Below are 21460 nucleotides of genomic sequence, written 5' to 3'. Positions count from 1 at the left end.
CACGGAAGGTGCCATTGGGCACCCAGGCCATCCACGGAGGGCTGGTGGGGATGTTACAGGACCTGAAAGTGGCTGGGTGGCCACCCTGAGGCAATGCAACGGCACTAGAAAGCTATTTAAGAAAGCCAAGCCTGTCTTCTCCTGACACAGACCCTCTCCTGCCAGGGATGGACTCAGGGCACAGCTTTACGGCACGGAGAAGCTGGGGAAGAAATTCAGGTTAAAGGAAGGGGAGCCTGGCTGGCAGATTCACAGTTTGTGCCTCTGCGAAATGCAGCTCTCTGTAACTCATTGTTCTCTGACGCCTCTGGTCCTGCGAGTTCTCGCGGTACGGAGCGCCTGTCTCAACACGTCGGGTTTCTCTTGCCTACAGGAGGGGCCTGGCCACAGCCAGAGAAAAAACCCGGGGACTCGGAGGGGGCCGCTGCTGTGTGCGTTTCTGGCTGCTGTTTGGTGTAGCCCTAAGCGTGGGAACGTCCCTGGCAGCGCTGGGCTCCTGCTGGTCACTGGGCTGGTGGTGCCGTGTGGGAAGTCCGGAGTCTCCACCTTGCAGCACACTTGAAAAGTCTTTACTCTGCATCCAAAAGCAAAACATCCCTGCTTTAGAGCGCAGGCTGGACAAACGCAGGCCTGTTTCCACCCGCGTGTGAGTGGTTGTACAAGGACGCACTGATGCTCGCGCAGCAGGTGCTGGATGTTGCCTGTAGGGCTGCGTGTGCCCGAACACGCATGTGCCCGAACACATGTGTTCCTGGATGCGGAGGTTTGCATGGGTTTGTGCCCGTGGTCTCGAGTGCCATGGCTGATGTGATGGCTGGGCTGGCTTTGACCCTTTCTGCACAGATGCATTCTCACGCGGCCGCGTGCCTTACCCGGGCTCGCTTGCATGGACCTGTCTTTGTCTGTGCGCGTAATCCCACGCCTGAGATCCCCGGGCTGGGCTTTGCATAAACACGCGCTGCGTGCCCGTGGTCTCCAGGACTGAGCCCACAATGCTCAAGGAAGCCAAGCCCCCAGGATAACCTCACAAACTAAACATCCTTTGAGTAACCCCTTCCCTCCACTCATGTCCTGTGTGTTTCTGTCGGGGATCATGTCCCACTGTCTCTTTTCTGGGCAACTAGGCCATTTGCAGGAGAAGCTGATCACCTTGGAAGGAAACTACGGGAAGGGCACTGGATGATTATTAGTGAGGGAGTGATTTTTCCCTTCTTCCCCCTTCCATTGTATACTGTCTGCAAAGCAAGCAGGTGTTGCCTTGACTTAGAGCAGAGGTGAATTTTCACCCTGTGGGCTTTGAGCCCCTCCCAGCCTAGCCAGAGGGGTTTTCTCTGCAGAGGGTCTCAAGGGTAAGGCTGAGGTGTGAGTGCCAGCTGGGGTAACTGTTCGGTACAGATGCACCTTGTGTCAAACAAGTTCACCTGAACCAGGTGGCTGCTGAGTCGACAGGGCTGGGAATCTTGTTCCCAGGGGCTGCAGGCAGGGCAGGAGGAGGTGTGCGCTCCCTCCTCCATCCTCGCTTGCTTGCCGGGCAGGGTGTGGGCTTTGGCAATGGCCCCAAAGAGCACAGAGCTTTGGGAGGAGCTCCTGCCTCACGCAACAGCCCAGAAAGCACCCCTCTGCCCCAAGGAAGGGCCAAAGCACGGATGGTATCTGTCTCGATAGACAGGGCGTTATGGGGCACAGCCCCACTGTGCTGGAAGCTGGGATGTGGGTGTAGGGCAGTGACACAAGGGTGGACATTGCTGGGAGCGGTTCCTCCCCTCGAGACCACTGCAAACCAGCCGAGACCCTGTGATGAAAGGAACGGGGCAGTGGTGAGACCGTGTTGGGAAAAGCCTGGTACCAAACCTCTGTTGAGCATGTGCACCCCACCTTAGCCTGAGACTCTTGGATTTGAGCTTACGGTTTTCCCATATCCCTTCCCGTAGCCCCAGGGAGTCACTGGCTGCAGTGGGAATAGACCAGGATCTTGGCTTGTTTCTGCCCAGATACCATCGCTGCACGATCCTATCTTGCCTAATTCCAGCCTCGCTAATGGCTCCTTAAGCAAAGAGGATGCAGAGGGGTGGGTGGAATTTCTACTTGCATTTGAGTTTTTGGCAATGCTGTGCACACTCCTTCGAAACACCTTCCTGCCCTCTGGGCCATGGTCCACTGTTCAGAGCCAGGATGCTGATCTCCGCTGCACCCAGTCAGCTATCACTGAGGACCCCCAGGACAGGGGACCCCTGATTCTCCTCCCTCGCATAGGGATGAATGAAGAGGTTGCATCTCTTCCCCTCTCTCACTGCTTATTGCTCTGCGTGGGATATTCACCTACCTCCTCCGTGAGTTTCAGAGCACATCCCGTTGTTGAGGCATGGGTTGCTGCTGCAGGCACCGGTGGGGGAGCAGCACTGCTTTATTCCCACCTCTTCCATGACTTCCTTTGATTGCCCTTTCCCGGGCAGGAGAACCACTTCTCTGCCGTTGATTGCGACCACGTCCAGGCAGCCCCTGAACCCCCGTGTGACTCTCTGGGACGGGAGCGGCTGCCGGAGGCCCCCAAAAAGCAAGTCTCGTCTGCCCTGGGAGGTGCTACAGGTCACCGGCAGCTGGAGAGAAGCATTTCCCAGTCCATCGATGAGCAGGCGGACAGACGTGTTCTTCACCTCCAGGAAGACGGAGTGCCACTCACCGTCGCTCACAAAACGTGAGGAAGAGAGGTTCCCGGTGTAGTTCCCCCGGCAGCTGTACCCAAGTTGAGGCACTCCGTCAACCATCTGCAAAACACATCCCAGAAGTCACGGTTAGCTGTGATTCAGGTGGCTGCTGTTCATGGAGGCTTTTGACACTTTCGCTGCTTGTTCCCCTCTCTCCCTCCCGAAGCACTGAGAGTCAAGTTGAATCACAACTTCCAGGCTCTAAGAATTACCAGCTAGCAAATGCAGCCCCTTTCACTCATGTTAAGCTTTGCATGGATCAGGTAAAGCCTGTTTAAGTGACTGCAAACACTGTCACCTCTAGCACCACTTCACCCGTGGTCCTTTGCTGCAACCTCTGACCAGAGTGCAGGGAGGGAAGCTCATCTTTCCACACAACAAGGTTTGGAGCCACCTGATTGTACTCGTGCAGCTGCTCACCCCTTCTCCCCCCTTTCTGAGCCTAATCAGAGCCATGGTACTCAGACTATCAGTAACTCCATCACCAGTTGCAGGTGGACTCTTGTTCTGGGGCATGTGGCCTTTATTCTGTTCTCATGTTCTCATCAGTGGTGGGGAAGCTGCTGAAGCAGCAGTGAGGGTGCTGAGAGGACCTCGGTGAGGAGGAGCACCAGCAGCTTTCTCTGGAGAAGGCAAGGAGGAGTTGGGAGGCAGAGAAAGGAATTACTGTTGTACCCAGCTCCTAGCCAGCATGCTGGTACGCCAGGCCAAAGCTGCTGATAGGCATTGCAATGCAATCCTCGACCTCTAGCAGATGGGAGACAAGACATTGAGCTTCTAAAAGGGAACCATACCAGTGTCTTCTGCATTAAACATGGATGTCAGAAATTCCTATTTGTGACCCAAGATTCATCTTTAAAATTAATATGGAGGAAGGAGAAAGGAAAGGTTAGCTGTGTTGTTTCAGAGTGAAGTCAGCAGTAAACCTCTTTCAACTCTTCTCTCCAGTGCTTTGTGGATAAAACTTCTCTCATAGAAGCCAAGAGGCTATGGAGAAGGAGCAAAGAGATGGAAAACCTGCAGAACTTGCTATAATGTCAAGCAATTCATCCCAGGCAAAAGAGATCTCCATGGGGTTCATTAGAGACAGTGAGAAGTGGTGATGCATGGAAGAGGCTAGAAGAGGAGTGATTATAGGCTACACTGAACCCTAGAGGAACCTACATACAATATGATGAAGCTGCTCTGGAGGGGTCAGAAGCAGAACAGGATGACAGTTAACTCCTGGAGAAGCCCACGGTATAAATTAATCCCAGTGGGAGGAGAGAGCAACTGCTGAAGGAAGGAAGAACTAGGTGCAGCTGGCACACGCCATGGAAGGGCCTCAGGGCAACATGTGTGTAAATCTCTTTGCACCATTGGCAAGCGCGCCAGAGAACTTTGTCACTTCACTTTGTCTGGAGGAACATGATTTCACTCCAGATGGGTCTGTAGATTGGGTTTATCAATTTCTGGGGCTGGGAGACAGATGAGAACTCGATTCCCTGGAGCAAGACTGCCAAGTCTTTCCCAGCTTGCCTGGCTTGCCATCCTCTTGCTGCACCCTATTTCTGAACATCAGGAGAGCTTAGTGATTGGAAGGGTGGTGATATGCATGCCCTTGTGAGAATTCGTCCTCTTCACCAAATCTACAAACCATCGGTTATGATTCTTTTAAAGCTTTGGCTCATACCTAGAGTACTGCGGTCTACAAAGCTTAAAATCTTGAGGGATTCCTCCAGGTTTTTTTTTCAGGCCAGATGGTCTAGAAAATGTTTTTCAATATAGGAAGATAGGATTGTGAAACCATGAGAAGAGATGAGGGAATTTAGGGACAGGATGAACACTTCCAGGTAGGTTGCAGTGTGTAGATCTCAACGCGATTAGTCTCAGGAACAAATCTCTGTAAGCTGGTTAGTATGTCCTATGATCTCGATCGCCAATTAGCCTGAATTTAATTGATGAGGAATATACAAAAACCCTATTCTTTACTCATCTGCTGCTTTCCATTTGTTGCCAAAGTGGAAGAGGGTGATGATCTTTGAATGCTGGATAGCTTCAGTGTGCAGCCAGAGGGAGGAGAGCGATCAGGCTGAAATGTTCCTGGCTCTGCAGGTCTCTTAAACAGTGAAACCACCTGAAGAAAGTGGTTGAAAAGAGTGGAGGGTTGAGAAATAGCACTTAAGAGTCCTGTTTTTTCTGTCCTTTACTGCAAAGGACCTTTAATGTGAGGTCCATTTGATTGGAGGCATGACCTGACTGGCATACGCTGTGACGCAGATAAAGGCTGGTGATATCATTCCCGATCTCAGAGCTCACCTGGGCCCTCCTCTCCTCTACCCTGTTACCCCAGCCCTCTAGCCCACCGTGGCTGCCTCCTCTGTGCTGGGCTGGCCCATAACGCCGTCTAGCAAACAGTTTGTGTGCTCAGTGGGAGTCTGACTCCACTCCTAAGGTTTGGGGAGATGTTTCCCCTTTGCTTCAGTGGAAGCAGACGGGTCTGGGGAAAATTCCACCTCGTAAATTCTTTGCCCTGAGAGATGTGATGTAAGAGACGGATAGAGAACTGAACCATAAAGAAAGACGATGATGTAGATCTATGATATGGGTGTATGGCCTTCACACCAGAGACTAGCACATGCATTCACAGGTGTAAAAACCAATTCACTAGTTGTGGTTGCAGCAATTGTCAAACTGTGCTTGGCTCTCACTTGATCTTCCCAAGTTTTATATTTTATTGAGATGAATTAAGAAGGGCACATATTACTGCATCTACTTTCTGCGATTTCCTTCCTTGAAAGAGCAAGGTTTTTTTGTACGCTGGAAAGGAATCCACGTGCATTGCAATACATACCTCCAAAATGGCATGGTCAGTCCCGTTAGCGGAGAACACGACAGCGTGCAGCTGGTGGGTCTTGAGGCGAAAGTGCATGTGCCACGAGCCAATCTGTGAGTGCTGGTACCAAATGTAGCTGTGGCCCCCAAACCTCACAGCCGTTCCTGGAAGGAGAATGAGTGAAAGGTCTCATCTTTGTCACGCTTTGAGACTATGGACTGTGTCAAGCCTTGCCTCTTTTCCCAGCCTGATGCCATAACTGTCCAGGAACAGTCCCATCCATGGCAACCCATGCATCTCCCACAGCTCCCATTTGGAGCTTCCAGATGCCCTTAACATGATCTACAACACCCTTGAATTTCCTCATCCTTAATAACTCTTTATATTGTTCTATGGTATCCCTCTACCATTCCTGCCCAAGTGATGCTAACCTCTGTCCCTGCTCCCTCCATTTATTTCTTGAAGTATTCTAGAGTGAGTATAACAAATATGCTTTATTTGCCTTTCCTCAAATTTATCAGTTAGTCTGGGCTTTGCTGTGTCCAGGATCAACACGGAGATTGAAATTCTGATCACTAAGCTTCATTACCTGCTAGGTACGAGTGACATTTCCCAGTGAGATAGATGTTGCTGCTATTAAATGCTGTGGGAAAATAATTTTAAAAAATAGACTATGTGAAATTTCCAAGCTCTAAGAGTCTAGATTTGGCTTTGAAGTTGCAGCAGGGTTTTTGGTCGTTGGGCAACCTAATTCCCTGGAGAGTCCAGGTGCTTCACAGTGTATTGAACGAAAACACAATATGCTGAGGTTTATAGGGTGGGACACTACCAGGAAGGATTGCTCACCATTGCAAGAGCAGATTTGCTCCAAGCTGTGCCGTGGGGTGAGGACGCTGAGTCGGGCAGTGCTGTACGTAGACATCATGCCTGGATCCAGCTGAATGGTTTCCTTGCAGACACGGTGGGCGCAATCTGACCCGTGACATGGCACGTGAATTGCTTTCTTCATCCGGAGACCAACGAGTTGGTCCATCTCTCCAGCTGACACAGTGATCTTATTTGCGAGGACCCGAGGCTCATACAAAGAGCCGTGTGGTTCTCCAACAGCCAAGAGCAAGTCCACTCCATCAGAGGTAGCTGCAGGCTGTAAGCTGGCCATGTGGATGTTTTGGCGCCTGGTGACAAGGATGTTTCCCAGAAATCTCTGCAAGTTGCGCCAATGGTCCCCCACAAACTCCTCAGGGGACAGGTGGCGGAAGTGTAGCACCACTGCCTTGTCCAAGGCCTCCTGCGTGAAGCACCACACATGGACATTGACGCTGGTGGTGGCTGTGAACGTACCATCACTGACTGTAACATTTAGAAGGTAGTGGCCATGCGGAAGCTTGTCCCCAGCAATGATCTTCCCATCCGCAGCCCCAACAGAGAAGAGCCCCTCCTGGGGCACTTCTGCTATCAAAGTGTACACCAGCGTGTCATGGGGGTCTCGGTCTGTAGCATGGATCTTGCCCAGAACGCCACCTCGAAAGGCTTCCTCATTAGTGGTGATGAATATTTCCAGGGGAAGGGCTGAGGGGGCATATTGGCTCTGCTCAGTCACTTGGATATTTATAAATGCAGAGGAGGACAGGGGAGGGATTCCACTGTCAGAGACCTGTCAAGGAAAACAGAAGGATTAATTATAGGCACATGCTGACTTACTGTCACCTCACCTGACTGGATGGGTTGGTAACATCTTGCGGAGGAGAGTGCCTTGCACGTAGCAATGGGTGGAAGCTGTCAGGCAGTGAGTTGGGAATGAAGAAGGAATGGGAAAAATTGGCCACGGTGTTGGATATCTGCCTGGAGATGGCCCCAGGGAGATGGCAGCATGCCTTTCAGCATGGAGACTGATGGAGATCTTCTGTTAGTGGTGGGGTCGTGCTCATTTCTGTGTGTGCTCGTCAGCAAATGAGGCTCATTTTGCTGCTACTTAATCTGGCTGGGGAATTCAGATACCAGGAGAGTAAGGAAGGCTCTACCTGGACTTGTAATAGGTACTGTTCTTTTGTTCTTCTGTTCAGGACGGATGAAGTCACCAGCAGACCATTCTGAGTGACCTCAAAAGCCTTCCCATCGTTGCCCTGGGTGATCTGAAATGCATACGGCGGTCCATTTTCTGGGGAGTCTCTGTCGCTCATAATCAGCTCCAGGACGCTCGTACCCACGGGAGCATTCTCCTGAAATGGGGAAAGATGCTGGTGGAGAAAGGCAAGCAAAGAGAAAAGGCCCAGAGGAGCCTACAGCACCCCTGGAGCTACTGGACCAGGAACAGGGAAACAAATCCCATACCCCATGAGCGTATCTGTAGTACACGCAGGGACTCTTGCCAGAAATGGCAGAGACCTGGTGGTGGCAAGGTGCCTTCCGTGGCATTTCATATGTGACAGCTAAGCGTATACAGTTGAGTTGATGCTCCTACTTTCCCCTCGAGTGAGGTCAGTACAAGGGCAGACGACAGCATGTTTTGTGTGTGTTTCTGAGTATGTACAGGTGTTTTGAGTCCCAGTGGCAACTGGGCTGCATCCAGCAGACATGGTGATTCTTGACTGTGTGCTTGGGTCTGGTGTTTATGTTGTGGTGTAGACATGGATGATTGCAAGGGAGAAAGGGGCTGCAAGTTAGGCTTGGAAAGTGTGAAAAGCTCTGCACTGAAAGGACAGGAGGTGTATGAAGATGTTGGAAAGAGAAAATGGCGTCTGTTGGCAGAATATCTGCCCCTGCAGATGCTACCAGTTCTTTGTGACAGCGAGCACAAAGCAACAGCATGCTTCATGCTTGTCTCACCCCTCTGCTCCAGCAGCGACCCACGCATGAGTACCTTAGTAGCCTGAGATAGACTGGGAGAACAAACTGCCTCCTGGCTTACCTGCACCACCACGCTGTAGTTGAGCTGGAAGAACCGAGGAGGGTTGTCATTGACATCAGACACGTGGACGCGCACAGCGACATCACTGAACTGAGGAGGGTGGCCATTGTCTGTGGCTCGAACTGTCAGGGAATGGCTGGCGATCTGGAGGATTTGTAGCATGTGATTACTCAGAGAAATGGAGGAAGGGTGGCTTTTTCACACCGATGTTTCACTCTGCTGCAGCTTGTTAAAACGCTTGAGGCCATGCATTGCACCATAACAACAGCTTTGCCCTTGGCTAAGGCTCTCCATCCATAAATCTCAAAGCACATTGCTAAAGAAAATCAGCCTCAATAGTTGCAGAGAAGGGAAACAACTTTGCCAAAGACTGATGAGACCAAACTGGCCAAACATCTGTCAATAGTGGTTTGAGATTTATGAATGAGAGATTGTCCAGGTGGCCTTTCCATGTCCTCCCTGTACCTGTTTTCTATAACGCTCTGATGCAAAGAAGCAGAAACCAAACATGCTCGTTCCTAGTTTTGGGCTGACCCTCACCCAGCCAGCTTGAAGCACCCGTGGAGCAGATCACAGCCCAGAGTTGTGATCACTGAAGGCTGCATTGCCTTCCCTAAAGCCCAGCCTTCCTACAGCAAAAATGAATGAATGAAAGACTTGCCTTCTGCTTACGGCATTATGAGTGGATCATTCAGAAAACAGGAGGTAGCAGAATATACTCTGCTCCCTCAGTCTTTTGGGCACATTTGTTTTAGCCTTCCTGTTTCCATTTTCTTGTACTCACCTCCTCCCTGTCCAGATGCTTGGCGATGCTGATTTGTCCGCTTTTGGGTTGAATGGTGAAGTGTCCCAGTGGGTTGCCTCCCACGATTGAATATGTGATCTGATTGTTCATTGCTCCGTCTAAGTCATCAGCTGACACCTGTTAGGAGGAAAAAAGCTAGGACCCCTGGCCCAGAAAGGCCTTGCCATGGAGGAATTTGGGGCAGGACCTTCTTGTCATTTAAAGGTACTGGTTTGAGCTTGCCTTAAACGAGGAGGAGAAAGGAAGGTGGTTTACATAAGTGTCATTCATTAGGTTTTTTTCAAGATAAAACTCAACACAGCTACAACAATAGCTTTTTCCTCGTCCCTCTCCTGACTTTACCACCCCTGTGATGGTAACAGGCTGGACAGGGAACTCCACATGGAAATACCTTGGGCTCTGCGGTTCTGCCCAGAGAAGCCTCTGCCTTCCCCAAGTTGCAAGGGTATTGGCCTTCTGCAGGCATTTTAGCTCTCTTGGGAGGTCCACAAAGCTCCTGAGCCCCTCTGAGGTATCTCAAGATTTCACTTAAAGATGTTTTATAAGGCAAAGTGTTCTGCCTCTCTATGGAATGTCAGGAATTCTGGTAAACACCCTTTTTTAAAGTCATGATTAAATCTTAGATGTTGAATGTCACAAACCTACTGAGGTGATTGTGTCCAAGGAAAAGCAAAGTGCAAAAGAAGAGTAAATAATGCGTAACACAAGTAAAAGCATAGGTAAAGACAGCTGGTGCATAATCATACCGTGAGGATGATTTCTCCAACTGCAGCATCCTCCCGGATATCAGCAAAGTAAGGGTCTTGGACGAACTCTGGTGCATGGTCATTGATGTCGGTTATGTTGATCACCACCATGGTGACATCGCTGAGAGAAGCTGAGCCCTTCCTCGTGCCCTCGATGGATAAGTAATACTCGTGACTTGCTTCAAAGTCCAAGCTCCCATTTATGTACAAGGCACCTGCATTGGCAGATGGATAGAAAAGGACAGAAGATGCTTTGAATGAATGGCACATGAGGTTTCTTGGAATACTGGTGATATACTGAGATGAGATTGGAAAAGCAGAGGAGGAGAGACAGAATGTGCCTGTGTACTTCAGTGCTTTCCTGCGTTCAACACTGAAACTGTCACAAAATTATTCCCTGGAAATGACACTGTTCTGTGTCTTTTAAGACACACAAACTAATAAGAAGATTGACGTGGAAAAATTAGCAAACGCCTCGGGGACAGAGAAGCTGAGGAAAGTGCTGTGGATGAGGATGTTTCAGCCAAGGGCAGAAGGCCATTGATGAGGCAGCCAAGGGCTTGTTTCAGGGAGCTGACATTGGCCTTCTGATAACAGCTCTTATCAGATCGCTGTGCAAACAAAGCAGTGCTTTATCTGGCTAGCAAACCTGGCTCAACACCTGCTCATGGTTAACAGCTTGGTATTATCTACATTCACTGAGTGCTACCTGACAAAGCTGCCTCTTACCCTGGGCTGCAGGTTCCTTGTGGGATCAAAACGGAGGGACTTTTTAAACGAAACCACCTTCTCCTGTATTTTGAAGTGGAGAAATTTCCCCATCCTGTTCTCCATATATTCCTCATTCCCATGGACCTGTCTCAGGTCCCAGACCTGTAACAGGAATCTTTCCATTAATTTCAGTAAGATTTGGATCACTCCTTAAGTGCCTTGGCTGGCAAAATTTAGGGTAGAAGAGAAGACTCTGTTCCCTACACTTGTGCTTGCTAAAGACAGAGGGGAGCAGAAGTGCAAGACAAATGGAGAAGAACCAGAGAAGACGCATACAAGGACAAGCGTGATGTTGAGTCAACCTGGACCTGCTCGGGCACGAGATAGTCTTACCTGTGTTTGAATTGAGCTGAAATTTCCCATGGTCATTGCCATTCACAATTTCATACTTGATCTCTGTGTTTTCTGCATTGTCCCTTGTCAAGGCTGACAAGTTGAGGACCTCCGTACCCACAGCCACGTCTTCTTTTACCATGGCCACGTATTCAGGGGCCAGGAAAACAGGCAGATATTCATTTAGATCCACAATGGAGACAGTGACAGTGCCAAGAGCAGAGAGGGGCTCTGGGGTGCCCCGGTCGGTAGCACAGACTGTCAACTCAAATGCTGAATGCTGTGAATCCTTCAGAGGCTTTTCCAGACGGATCACCCCTGTGGTTTCTTCAATTGAGAAGTGTCCATTGGCAGAGTCAGATAGAGAATAGACCACCTCAGCATTGAGACCTGGAAGGATAAGGGATGGGCTGCATTAATTAATGGATAGGAATGATGCTGGTTTTATTTTATTTTTTTTTAATCCACTAGGATTACGTGCACTTAATGACCTTAAATTCCTAGGGAAAATGGAGGCTGTATGAATATCAAGTGTACCCCTGTCCATCTGTAGGTTCAGACAGGCAGCCACCCTCACATCATCCATTGGCATCATCTGTCTGTATTTACTGGTGCTTCCCATTTTTAATTCCCTTGTTTATAAACCTAATTTCCCTTCATATCTGTCTCCAAAGCAGATAAATATCATCTTGCATCTCTGTCATTGTAAATTCAGTCTCTGCTGGAGAGATTTATTAAAATCTCCTTTCTTAGGAGCCTTACCTATGTTTCTGAGAATCTTTGTGTTTTCAGAAGGACCTCTCCATCCATATCACCTACCCCATCCAGTTCTAAAGCTCCTTTTTCCCTTATTATGCTCGTTCTCAATTTCCATATTTGGTAAAGTTTCTGTCCAGTTTGGATTCCAGACAAACTGTGTGTCACAGTTTGTGCTGTGCATCATGGTTACAATTACTGAGCGTGCCCTCAAAGTCTGTCTTTGCATGTTTCTACAGATATTACACTTCCTATAGGGTGACAAAAATGCTGATACCAGCCTGCAAATCGTGTTAGCGATGAGATCCAGGCAGATCTTCGCCAAGATTCAATCATCTATGCCCATTGCTGTGGCCCTTCCCTAGGTTTCAAAAGTTTCAATTCAGGATGAAAGATGAACTCCACTAAAAAGCAAATCCCGTTCTGACTCACCTTCATCAAGGTCCCTGGCAGCAACCACGGCAATGGGTGTGTTTGTTGTGGTGTTGTCAAAAACGGCCACGGCGCAGTGGCTCGGGAAGAACTTTGGTGCATTGTCATTAGCGTCCTCTACGGTCAGCGTTATATCTGCCTGGCAGGAACGGCCTCCGCCGTCAGTCGCTTTGGCAACAAGATGGTATGTAGGTTTCTGTTCACGGTCAAGAGGTGCAAATGTGGTCAGTTCCCCTGTTGGCAGAAAGAACAGGAGATGGTCTTGTCTCCTTCAATGGCAGCCCCGGCCTAGGAAAGCTCAGAGAGGTTCAAGCACACTGCCTTCCTGGATGAACCGTGGGAGACAACAGTGCCGGTTTGAACACCGTTTGTAATCCAGCTAATAGCGGTGGTGTGTCCACACCACATCGCTCGGGGCTATTCTCGGATCACTGCCAGCCCGTGCCCTGGCAGGGCTTGGCACTGGGAGTCCTGCAAATCGGGCTGAACTTCATGCAAGGGATGCCGTCATGGGATAAAAGCGCTCATAAGTAAATTGTACCTCTAAACTCCTTTATAAACCCCACTGCATTAAGCTTTCTGCAATGTAATGGACCCCAACGGATCCCTAGAATGATCATCACGTCTGTTTCGGTAAATATACTTCCCAAGAGCCGATAAGATGTTTTTTAGAGTTTAGAACTTGGGTCTTTGGCTCAAGCCAAATGCTTGCTGGTCTCTCCTCTGTGAGACCTGGCTGTTAGCTATAGTGTGTGCCCTTCATTTGAACAGTGCCAATGCCAATGTTTGTAAAGGAAGCTAACAGGAAGATGCTGCTTGCTCCCCTCTATACCATATTGCAATAAACCGCCTGTTTGCCATTCCTTCCAAGCTTGGGAGAGCTGGTATGAGCAGCCCTTTTGTTTGCTCAGGCGGAGATAAATGTTGAGCCACGCTGGGAGCTGGCATTTCTCGGGAGTGGGTGAGGAAGAGGATAAAAGCATCCCGTTGCCCAGCTCTCACCTGTATGTGGGCCCAGCCGGAACTCCTCTGCGCCAGGGCCGTGGAGGCTGTACGTTATCTGAGCGTTGCTGCCGACGTCGGGGTCAGTTGCTGATATTTTCAAAATGAGAAGACCCGGCAGAGCATCTTCAGAGACTCTCCCCGTGTAGAATATCTGTCAGGGACAGAAGGTGTCATTGGCATCTAAGCCATCTCCAAAATACCTGCATCCCGTATGGGGAGGAACGGACTAGCAGAAGCTTCGTAGAGAAGGATAAACCATGTGGTTTATAGGGGAACGCAATGTGCCTCCCATTGCCGGCTGCTGGGGCGTGGACTGGGACCAGTGAGCTCATTTCACACAAGCCTTTGAATATCCTTTGGGAAGCAACCGCTTCTGTTCTTTCTCACCATGGGTAACATCCACACCAGCGATCAGCTCTCTGCAGTAACAAACCTCCTGATGGGAATCTCTCAGCTTAGCAGGATATAAAACTTGGTAATTTACATGCCCCTACCCAGGAGGCTTCCTGGCATTGTTTATCTCCAAAAATTATCCTTCATAATGCTTAGGCACTCACTTACTGCTGGCAAACATGCTTGGAGGCTAGATTTAATGTTCTTGCTTGACATGCAGCTTAATTAAAATTGCTAAGCATAATCAAAGCAACAGGATCGTGTGAGAAGAATTATGACAAGCTAAACCCTCTTAACTCACTCTTTCTGTTCTTTCTTCCTTGCTATTGTGTTTTCTTCTTCCCAGCCACTCCCCTCATGCCCGCAGTGTTCCAGGACAGACGTCTTACCTGGCCGCACTCAGGGCTGTTGTCGTTGATATCCAGAACAAAAATCTCCACTTCAGTGGTAGCCTGAAATTTCCCATCGGAGGCCATAACCTTGAGGAGATATTTCTCTGTATCTTCTCTGTCCAGAGGCTTCTTGGAAGAAATAGTCCATTCTCCCTCGATTTGGTTAACCGTGAACTGTCCTAGTACATCTCCTTCTAGAAGGGGGCAGAAGGCAAGGAAAAAAGACATTTACTGAGTGCTGAAAATCAGAAGTGGTAGGGGAAGGGGATATAGATATGCCCACTGCCGGTCCCTTAGGAGAGCTGAAGGACTTGCAGTGGTGACGCAGAGAGAGCATTGGTGTTGTGTGGGGCAGGTGAGCAGCATTTGGTCTGCCTCACCGCACAGCTGAGAAATACCCTGCCTGATTCTCTTCTTCGCTGTCTGCATATTGCACTGGAAGGAGGAAACAACTCCTGACTGCAAAAGTGTCTCCGTAAGGTTCTGTAGACGTGCATATTCATTGCTTCAAAACCACATTGTCTCACCTTCCTAAAGCATGTCAGTCTTTCTCAGTGCGTGCTCCTCAAGGGATCTGAGAGCTGCAAATACCCTGCAGACATTGGTTGGATCTCAGTTACAGCACCGTATAGTTGTGTTTCCTTTTAACCTATAGATGCGTTTGATATATAGCTGCGCTTTCTGGGGCTATTTTTCAATTCTGTAAGAACCAAACGCTGAGAACCAGGTAAATTCAGACTAGGCAGGCTCTCCAGTCCACCAGATTCATGCTGTGCTGCCCCTGGAGAATCCTTCTCTTCTGGCAAGGAGCTGGTGTCCTCCGCTGAACCCACGCCGTTGGGCAGAGCATGTTAGGTAATGGGAGGCAATGAAGAGAGCTGGCTGCAGGGCTTGTTTGTGTTAGACTCCCAACGGCCTTGCACAGCCCGGTAAATTAAATTCACTCTTTTTCTGCTTTCATTTGCGCTGTGGTGATGAGGTTGTGATTCTGGAGGTACACTGAGACCTCTGCTAACCCTTCTCCTGATGTTGGGAGACTCCAGCCTGTGCTCAGATTTAGTTTTTCTGTATTTGAAAACAATGTGGATGTGAACAACGGGATGCTAGGCTTTGTGTTCAGCTCCTCCTTTCTTTTCCGCAGCACTACACTGAATTGTATTCATATGTTTATGGGTAGAGTTTGACCTGTGCAGAGACAACATATGGTATTCACCGCGAACATCAGTGTGCATTCTCTCAGGTTTAAAGTACTTGGAAGTTCCTACTACCTTTAAGATGGCAGAAATGCGAATACATAAATGGATTTAATCTTTTTTTTTTTTTTTTTTGCTTGCAAGTACCTAGGCATGCCATAAACCAATTGAAACTACCAACATTCCTCCCCTGTTTTGGATGGTTGCAATAATAGATAACAGGCTGCAGCATGATCTGGCTAAATGTTTTGACCCTGAAGGGTCCTCATTTGAGTTCGAACAAACATTTTAATTTGAAGTATCTATTCCAGGTCTGAGAAAGACCCTTTGGGGTCAAAAAGTATCGTAAAATCAAGCTTCTACTTGTGCAGATGTGCAACAAACATTCCAGTATACATTTTTTGTTGTTTAACAGCAGTGGTTAATTTTAGTTGGCACAGCTGATGTTTCAGGGATGCAAGAGACATCTTTAGTTTTGCTTTTTAGACAAAACCCTCACTAAGATTGACGTGACGGTCTCCAACATCCACCAGAGTGGTTAACTGCAGCCTTGTGAGATCTACTTGTTTGTTAAGTCAGAGTCAAAGTGGCTTTATAGGAAATACATTTAATACTAGAAAGTTATACGCATCCTATGTGCATATATATAGTTACCAAAAAACACAGGCAGGCTGCACGTGTGATGTGTAAATTGACTGCACTCTTTGCAGGAGAAAAAGCTGAGTCAAAGACCTTAAATACAAATTACAGTATCCATGCAAGAAAAACCTTCCTTCCTGCAGTACCTCTGCTTCTTAACAGAGCATTAATTATGATGATTACAATTACACTGATATTACAACTGTCTTAATTATTGCCCTGTTAAGAAAGTGGAAATAAATATATCTGTGTAATTACATATCTATACATATCTATTATATTTATGTTTTTATTTCCAAATAAATAGGTTGATTCAGTGGTGGGATAGTTATTATAATGATAATTCCATCTGTTGCAGTGAGTTACTAAAGAATTTTGGATATCCCAGACTCCTTTAACTGGAGCTTGGGCTTCATCTTCTGCTTGTAATAGGACTGCCAGTATGATGCTATCAGTATTAATATTCTGTAAGACAAGGTATCAAATCCTCGCTTTGACGTGATACTCTGTTCTTGCCCACTGAAGATTTAAAACCAGGAAAAACTCACCAGTTATGTAGCATGTAACCCGCCGGTTCTGCTCAGAGATGTCTGCGTCGATGGTACTCAGTGTGACAACAACCTGCCCTGGCTCTGCGTTCTCAATTACCGATCCTTTATAGAAGTCTGAGGTGAACTGTGGAGCATTGTCGTTTTCATCAGAGACTGTGACTTCCACCAGGGTTTGGGAAGAGAGCTGGACTTTCCTGCCATGGTCAGTGGCCACAACATAAAACCGATAGATCTCCTGAGCTTCGCAGTCCAGTTCTTTCAGTGTGGTGATCCACCCACTCTCACCATCAATGGTGAAGAGTCCTCGGAGGCTGCCAGATTCTGCTTCCAGACTGTAGGTCACCTGTCCATCACTTCCTGTGTCCTGGTCGTTAGCTGTCACTTGAATGACTGTGGTTCCTGATGGCATGTTCTCCATGACAAAAGCTTTGTAGGGATCTGCCTCAAAAACAGGTCTGTTGTCATTGACGTCTTGCACTTGGATGTTCACAGAGACCAGGGAGACTAGCTCAGTCTCCTGATGTGAGCAGTGAGCCATAACATCAATCTGGTACCACTTGGTGGTCTCATGATCCACAGCCTTTTTGATTTTCAAAGCCCCCGTTTGTTTGTCCAGTGTGAACACTTCGTCCTTGTTACTTTCTGTAGTGGTTCCCTTCACCAGGCTGTATATGATGGGATCCTCTGCAAAAGCTTTGACTGATCCTATTTCTGATCCCTCTGGAAGATCCTCAGATGCAGAGAATGTGTAAAGGGGCTCAGAAAACCTTGGCAATGTCACCTCTCTGGGGACAATCTGAAGATTCACTGGGACAAGGGAGTTCCAGTGAGGGGGTCTACCATCTTCGGCTTTCACCTTGAAGTTAAAGGCTCTGTTTTCTAAACCAACAAGGCTCTCCTTGATCTTAACAACCCCAGTGGCAGCATTGATCTCAACAATGTCTTCTGCCACATCTTCCACGGAGTCAACAGAGTAAATGACATCTGCATTTGCACCTTCATCAGCATCGTAAGCCAGTACCTGAATGATGGGAGAGCCTTTGCTTACATTGGACTGAATAGACAGGGTGTATTCAGAGGCTTTGAACTGAGGTGGGTTATCATTCTCATCTGTAAGTATTATTTTGACAGTGCAGAATGCCACCTTCCCACCCCCGTCCTTGGCCATGACCTTAATGGCAATGACTCTCTCTGTTGAATTTTCCCTGTCCAGTTTTTGCAGTGTGGCAATATGGCCTTTATTGTCTATGGAGAACTTCTCATGGGCAAGTTTGTTTATGATGGTATAGTCTATGGTGCCATATGGGCCACCATCTGGGTCAATAGCCAGCAGCTCAATCACTTTGGTACCTATCTCGGCATTTTCTGCCAGCTCTGCCTCGTACACGTTCTGCCGAAAAGAGGGGCTGTATTTGTTGGCATTTGTGGTATTGATGTACACAGGCACAGTGCTCTTGAAAACTCCATCTGAAGCAGAAACTCTGAGATTGTAAGATGACTCCAGGTCTTTTTTGCAGCGGTTGAACATGGATATTATTCCAGAAGTGCTGTTGATAGTGAAATGCCTGTTGTCATTTCCTGAGAGTATCACGTATTCCAGCCGGGTGGTGTCTCCGCTATCAGGGTCCAGGGCCTGGACTTTTATCACGATGTGCCCACATGTAGCCATTTCACTGACCTTGGCTTCATACTGAAGCTGGCTGAACTCGGGGGGATTGTCATTGATGTCTGTCACATCTACGATTACCAGGGCATCGCTGCTAAGTGGAGGCACCCCATGATCTACAGCTCTTACTTTCATGCGAAACTGTTGATTTTTTTCATAATCAAGTGCTTGAGCAGTTGTTATTTGCCCTGTGCTGGCATCAATATTAAAGAACTTGGTAGCATCTGAACCATCGTCCAAGATCTGATAGGAGACCACTTTGTTTCTGCCTGAATCCTTATCAGAAGCAAAGAGCTGGACAACAGGGGTCTGTGCTGGCAAACTCTCTGAGACAGATGCTGTGTAGATCATCTGAGAAAATATGGGGGCGTTGTCATTAATGTCCTCTACCTCCACCTCTACTTTGGCTTCTGAGAAGGATCCTAGTGCTGTGTCTGTGGCTCTAATGGTGAATGTGTGTTTTGTCTCTAGCTCGTAGTCCAGTTGACCTGTGACGGTGAGGACACCGGTTTTGAAGTCAGTGCTGAAGAGTTTCAAGGAGTCTTCTTCCACGATGTTGTAGATGAGGCGCAAGCCTTCAGGGCTGCGAGCCTGTATGTGGAGGATAGATGTGTACAGGGGGATGTTTTCTGGTACCTTCACTCGGTAGTACAAGCTTTGGAACACAGGGTTGGATTTGTTCCTCACACTGATCACAACCTCCTCTTCAGCATGGAGGGGAGGCTCGCCTTTGTCCTTAGCAATGACTCGCAGGTTGTATTTATTTAAAGCTTGATAATCAAGAGGCTTCTTAAGTGAGATGTCTCCAAGGTAGGGGTCAATCCAAAAATATTTGTAGTCCTCTGCAAATGAGTAGGTAATGGCTCCGTTATCCCCTATGTCTTTGTCTGTTGCTGACACCTGAAAAAGCACGTCACCTGGCTCTGTGCCGTCCTGCACCGAGGTGTAATACGGCACATTCTCAAACTGTGGTGGGTTGTCGTTGACATCCTCTACATAAACCTTGACTGTGGCTTGGGATACTCTTGGTGGTTTCCTGTTGTCCTTCACTTCCACAGCTACCTCGTGCACATCTTGTGCTTCACGATCAAATTTTACACCCTTGGTCTGGAGTACTCCAGACGCCTCGATCATTTTGAATCGTTCCTTTCCATTCAAAAGTGAATAGAAAAGTGGCTCATTTAGCTGATACCCCTTGACCCCAAGAACAGTGAGAGTCTTCTCATCTGTAGAGTTCTCCATCACAGTTGCTGTATACACCTCCTGATCAAATTTCAAGCCTGTACCTTGTGCTTGAGTTAAATTTAGCTTAACCAGAGCAGTACTCTTATATAAGCCATCACCAGCTCTGACTGTGAGTTCCCGATAGCTTCCTAGGCCAGCAGCATTAAGAATGGAGATGAGACCTGTGAGTGGATGAATATAGAAAGCATTGTCAAGGTTTCCTTCCACAATGCTGTAGGTCACCTCTGAATCTGCATCTTTTGCCTGCACTGACAAAAGCTCCATCCCTGGGTGGGCAGGTAGCAGGACAGAAAGCTCGTAAGTGTCTTTGGAAAAGACTGGAGGTGAATCATTCACATCTTTAACATGGATTGTGACCTTGGCTGGCTTGGAAGCAAATAAGCTGGGACTTCCACTGTCATGTACATGTACACTGAAGTGGAAAACTGGTGTGAGCTCATAGTCTATATCGGCACGACTGGTAAGCGTCCCTGTGCTCGGATCTACTGTAAAATATTTCAGTGCCTCTGGTTCCAAAATCTCATAGACCAGCAGACCATTGGAGTCTTGATCAGCATCTGTTGCATGGGTCACGAGGGGAGCATTGTTGTCATCCAGAACCATGCTTTGTGACGGAGCATTCTCCATGATCCAGCCAATGAAGGAAGGCTTGACGAAGACGGGTGCATTGTCATTCTCATCTATGACATAAATAAGTACCATTGTGTCCATAAATGCTCCAGCCATGTTGGTGCCACGGACTTTCAACTGGTAGAAAGATACCTGCTCAAAATCTAAGCTCTTCTGAGTGGAAATAAGGCCTGACTGATAGTTCATGGTGAACACTCCATCTCCATTTCCATCTTTTATTTCATAGCTGACTGGTGACAAGCTTGTGGCTGAAACCTGGATCAGAGGAGAGCCAACAGCAGTGGATTCACTGATCTCTGTGATATATTCGGCCTCTGGAAATTTTGGAGGGGTTAGATCAGAGGGTCTAATGCGGACGTGTACTGTAGCAGAATCCTTAAGCTGGGGGAATCCTTGATCTTCTGCCTTTACAATAAGAGTAAATCGCTCCTGCCTGGATAGGTCCAGTTTCTGGGCAACTGTAATAATTCCAGAATTTGGGTCGATGCTGAAGAAACCTTCTCCATTACCTGCAAGAAGAGAAATTGCAAAGTGAAGAATGCAGACACCCTCTTGGTTTTGGTTTTCTGAAGCTCTTTTCCATAGATGCTCTTGATTTCAGACCTAATTAACATCTGTTTCTTTCATTGGGAGACAACAATCTTCATTAATTTCTAAATAATTTTTATTCTAAGAACAATGAACCCATTGAGATCTACAAGCTAACTTTTACATCAATCAAAATGTAAATTAGAGATAAATACCCTTCTAATTTGAGCATATTTAGTTGTGGCAGAGCATGGGCTTGAAGCTTTTGCCTCGTGTGCAGAACATGGTAGTACAGACTCTACTAGTTGCTTCAAGCCCTGTCATGCTTGTAATTACCAATACTTCAGGAGCAATTAAATTCCTCAGTCCTTGATCTAAATTGCAGTGAGAAATATGGAGCAAAGGATGGCTTGTCTCCTGCAAAGAATTTTCCTGCTAAATAGATAATGTGGCACAGCCATAAATATTTAAGTTTTACCCTTTAAAGTGAATGAGAAAATACTTGCCCACTGAGCTTGTGTGATTCAAAAAGATGATAAACCAGCGCTGAGAGGGTGCTCACCTTTCCTCAAATATGTAATTCTGGGTAGAACTGTTGGAAGTGGTGATGGCTGCTGCAGGAATGGGAGTACTTTTGCCTGACAACTGGACAGGGATCCCTTCTGCAGTTCCCATAGATGGGAAGAGTAGTTTTAAAGTTGGTCTAACTTGGCCAGTCACATTTTTTTCTTAGACTAGTGACTCAACATTGAACTGTCTTCCTAAGGAAGGATGCTTTTTCAATAATATGGATTTTTTCCATAATACAGAAATTACCTGCTTGCTCTAGATTTTCTCTGGATAGGAAAAAAATAATATTTTAGCAATGTGCACCTTTACTGTTCTTTGCAACAGCTAGAGAAGGCTGGTCAGCTGCCTGACCACCAGCTAGAGCATGGAAATGCAGG

At 47.6% G+C, this 21460-nt stretch overlaps 1 protein-coding gene across 1 annotated transcript in view; it reads right to left on the bottom strand.

Moving 5' to 3' along the window:
* The window catches only part of FAT2 (FAT atypical cadherin 2), a 44354-nt gene that overhangs the window by 4563 nt on the left and 18331 nt on the right, over positions 1-21460 (bottom strand). Inside the window, exons 9-20 of the mRNA XM_086759241.1 lie at positions 16442-20494; positions 14059-14255; positions 13274-13427; positions 12272-12505; positions 11084-11473; positions 9980-10194; positions 9213-9350; positions 8429-8572; positions 7542-7739; positions 6367-7174; positions 5539-5684; positions 2324-2765 (exon numbers count right to left, since the gene is read on the bottom strand). Of these exons, the coding sequence (XP_086615367.1) occupies positions 2324-2765; positions 5539-5684; positions 6367-7174; positions 7542-7739; positions 8429-8572; positions 9213-9350; positions 9980-10194; positions 11084-11473; positions 12272-12505; positions 13274-13427; positions 14059-14255; positions 16442-20494 (7119 nt within the window). The remainder of the gene's footprint in view (positions 1-2323; positions 2766-5538; positions 5685-6366; positions 7175-7541; positions 7740-8428; positions 8573-9212; positions 9351-9979; positions 10195-11083; positions 11474-12271; positions 12506-13273; positions 13428-14058; positions 14256-16441; positions 20495-21460) is intronic.

The sequence above is a fragment of the Chlamydotis macqueenii genome, chromosome 14, assembly GCF_036417535.1.
Source record: "Chlamydotis macqueenii isolate bChlMac1 chromosome 14, bChlMac1.mat, whole genome shotgun sequence".
Classification (NCBI taxonomy): domain Eukaryota; kingdom Metazoa; phylum Chordata; class Aves; order Otidiformes; family Otididae; genus Chlamydotis; species Chlamydotis macqueenii.
The sequence above is the reverse complement of the archived record's forward strand: the minus strand, read 5'-3'. Positions and strand labels throughout refer to the sequence as shown.